This window comes from Nelumbo nucifera, chromosome 3, assembly GCF_055504915.1.
Source record: "Nelumbo nucifera cultivar China Antique chromosome 3, China Antique-T2T, whole genome shotgun sequence".
Taxonomy (NCBI): Eukaryota; Viridiplantae; Streptophyta; class Magnoliopsida; order Proteales; family Nelumbonaceae; genus Nelumbo; species Nelumbo nucifera.
In genome coordinates, this window is record NC_142651.1 from 9,270,091 (window position 1) to 9,273,298 (window position 3,208).

General features: G+C 41.4%; 1 protein-coding gene across 2 annotated transcripts; it reads left to right on the forward strand.

The window, feature by feature from the left end:
- The first annotated feature begins 264 nt into the window (after positions 1 to 264).
- On the forward strand, positions 265 to 2,745 carry LOC104593190 (transcription factor ABORTED MICROSPORES-like). Of its 2 annotated transcripts, XM_010252942.3 has the most exons (5): positions 269 to 703; positions 861 to 1,580; positions 1,714 to 1,974; positions 2,059 to 2,238; positions 2,378 to 2,745. In XM_010252942.3, the coding sequence occupies exons 2-5, from the start codon at positions 1,035 to 1,037 to the stop codon at positions 2,447 to 2,449; spliced, it is 1,059 nt and encodes a 352-aa protein (XP_010251244.1). In that variant the 5' UTR covers positions 269 to 703; positions 861 to 1,034; the 3' UTR covers positions 2,450 to 2,745. The 2 variants fall into 2 exon arrangements, with proteins under 2 accessions (XP_010251245.1, XP_010251244.1); XM_010252943.3 differs by having other exon boundaries at positions 265 to 1,580; positions 2,065 to 2,238.
- The last annotated feature ends 463 nt before the right edge of the window (positions 2,746 to 3,208 follow it).

Below are 3,208 nucleotides of genomic sequence, written 5' to 3' on the forward strand. Positions count from 1 at the left end.
TCGCCGGGATTTTACGACGAGTCCAAATGCAAAAGTGCAACTGACCAGCTCGACTGCACGTAGCCACGTATACGGTCAATGGCCAGTGGCCAGTTGGCCAGTGTGGAGTTGGGTTGGGCCTCTCCTTTATAGTATTAACTCCACTTGCTCAAGATAATGCAGAGGTCCTGTGGGCCGTGGGCTGTGACCAAGGTTACAGTTCAAATGTGCTGTCCTGAATCCTGATCTTGAAATGATGGTGCAGTTAACAGTAACTTTCAGTTGCAGGCCTTCAGCTGATCGGGTTCAGGTTGTACCATCTGCTTCTCACTACAGTCAAAAAAGGACGCTGCATTCAATGCGATGGGAGGTATCGGATTCCCCTGGCGGTTTTCCTCCTTCCATGTTTAAACTTTAAACGATATCACAATTGATAGAGAGTCTGCATTTATTCTTTGGTAATTCACGTTACAAAAACGGGGTTGCCTCAATTTTTTTTAAAGGTTTGCTTGCTATTGCCTATTGCCATTGCTATGAGAAGAACGGAGCTTCAAGTGATTTTCTTTCTCCCCCAGTCGGCCAATCCCCTGCCTTGTTAAAGGACAGATATGAACATCGTGCAAGCTCAAGCTCAACTTAGCAGCATTCGTACGTGGTCGTGGGGTCGATGAACTGGGATTAGGATTACTGTGTGGTTTGCAATTTAGGCACTGAACAAGTTAAGGTAAAATTCTCTCCCATAAACGATAAACCCCAGCAAGTAGGAAAAGAAGAAATGGAAAATTGCAGCTTGTGTTGTAATTAGGTTTATTGAATAGGAAAAAGGATAAGAATTAGTTTTATTGAATTTGAATGGATGATTACTTTTGTCTTGGAACTAGCTGATATAGTAGAGAGAGCAGAAGAGATGTCAATTTAAGTTGGAGAAACCGATCCTTCAGCATTCTGCTCCTGTAACTTGAAAAGGCTTACAGAGGCTTAAAGGTCCATGAAATTCTCTCTCTGTCTCTCTGTCTCTCTGTCTCTGATCAAAATAGAAGAATATAGAGCTTTTTATGGGCCAGAGCAACCTCTTTTGGGAGCAAGAAGCCATGATTGAACGAAACTGTACCCACAAGAGCCTGGACGAGCAAATGCTTAGCCCAGCACACGACGGCGACGGGTACCTACACGGTGACTATTTATGTTTCATGAGTAAGCATCAGTTTGGTTCTGTTCGTCCCGAGAACGATTCCTTTCACGAAGGATCATCGACGGGCTCAATTCCTTCTGAGGAGCCACAATCCTTTGGTTCGCGTTCTGCTCTCGGGTCCCGGCAAATGGTTGCATTAATGGAGCAGTCAGACAGGATCACCACTCAAGACTCCCTCACAGAATCTTCGGTGTACAGAGAGATTGGGTACAACAACTGTTTCTTAATTGAGCAAGATATGGAAATTGTTTCCGGCCACTTGATGGGTGGCAAAGACAAGCTAAAGGCTTGCCGGAGGTTGGGAGGAGAGCAGTACCAATCAAAGAACCTCATCACTGAAAGGAACAGAAGGAATAAGATTAAATCTAAGCTCTTTGCACTACGGGCTCTGGTTCCCAAGATTACCAAGGTTTAAACATTATTTATAATTTTGATTCTCATTATCACATAAATTGTTGTATCATTTTTGTTCCTCTTGGATACTTGATTGAATAAATGGCAAATTTAATTTCTTTCCTGCCAATGGGCAATGGCATCTTTAGATGGATAGAATGTCAATCCTCGGAGATGCAATTGAATACATACAAGAATTACAGAACAACGTGAAGAATCTGCAAGATGAGCTCATGTGCAGCCAAGAAAAAGATGAAAGCAAAAGTAATATCCAACTAAACATCCCAAATCGGAGAGGAGGTGCAACAGAAAAGATCAGAAGACAAGTCCATGGAACCAGTTGTTCCTCTTCTACTAGGGAAAATCACGACTTCTCCACTGTGAATGACATGGGACGACAACCAATGGAGGTATTTTCTGGTAGTTAAGCTAAAGCCTTTTCTACTGCATTTATTTGGCATGATGATATACTAGTTCTGGTGTTATACTGTTAGGTGCAGGTGGAAGTACACCAGATAGACCCAAATGAGTTCTTTGTGAGACTCTGCTGTGAGCATAGACGAGGTTGGTTTAGGAGGTTGATGGAGACCATGAATTCTTTGGGCCTTCAAGTTACTGATGTCAATGTTACTACATTCAAAGGCATGGTCTTGTGTAACCTCAAGTCCACTGAGGTAGTTAAGTTTGGGGAGATGGAGATCAGTTTTTAAAAGGCGTTTAAATTCCTTTTTTTTTTCTTGTTTGTTATCTGTTAGTTCTTGTTGAAATGATTAATAAGGTAATTGCCTTCACTCTTGTGATTTGTATCGAAAGGTAAATCATGGGGAGCTTCAAGCACAGCATGTCAAGGAACTATTACTGAAGAAGATATGCAACCCGACTTGAGGGTAAACGAAGAGAGGTCAGAATTTGAAACAAAGGGCGCCTTATATGTACACCATCATAAATCATCAGAGTTATTAGGTAGCAAAATTTTGTGTTTTTTTCTTCCTCTTTCCTTTCTGGTAGCTTTTGAGTCCAACAAGTAGTTGTTTTTCCCAAGTCTATTTATTTTAACTTCACTCCTGCATGTAATGTAGACCTGCTAAATTCCATGGTTCGATATCTGAACGGTTAAATTTCTGAGTGAAGTGTAAGAACATATTTGATCGTACTATCAACATATCTTGACGGTTGGGATATTCTTATTTGTTTCGTTTGATACTAAGAAGTTTACTAATTTAGTGAGTATTGAACTTCAATTCTAATTATCAATAAAATCAGAAGGGTAAGGATCACAGGGCCACCGGCCACCTGAGAGTGGATCTACAGTTTAGAGTTTGCACAAAAAAAAATCAGGGAGAATGACTGTTCAGCCCACCTCAGAATTCTTAGCCTTACTGTACAGGTGGGATGAATCCTGACCATGGATTGATGCCAAATCCATAGGCAGGATGCGGTTTATTGGGGGGCTACTAGTAGACTATGGGGAGCTGTAATTTCAAAATTCTGCGGTGGGCTGCAGTGTACTTCTCAAAAAAAGTTATTGGATGATAAACTTTTAGCCATCTACTTTAGGACTTCATTTATGGAGCTTTTGTTGTATTTCCGAGCCCATTATTGGCCCAGTTAATCTTCTCATATGGGCTTGCAGCACTTGACACA

Bases quoted from the DNA above. Each gene is read 5' to 3' on its own strand.
- LOC104593190 (XM_010252942.3), top strand. From the start codon at position 1,035: ATGGGCCAGAGCAACCTCTTTTGGGAGCAAGAAGCCATGATTGAACGA. The intron at 1,975-2,058 runs GTATTTTCTGGT...TTATACTGTTAG, and splicing joins TGGGACGACAACCAATGGAG to GTGCAGGTGGAAGTACACCA. The intron at 2,239-2,377 runs GTAGTTAAGTTT...TTGTATCGAAAG, and splicing joins GTAACCTCAAGTCCACTGAG to GTAAATCATGGGGAGCTTCA.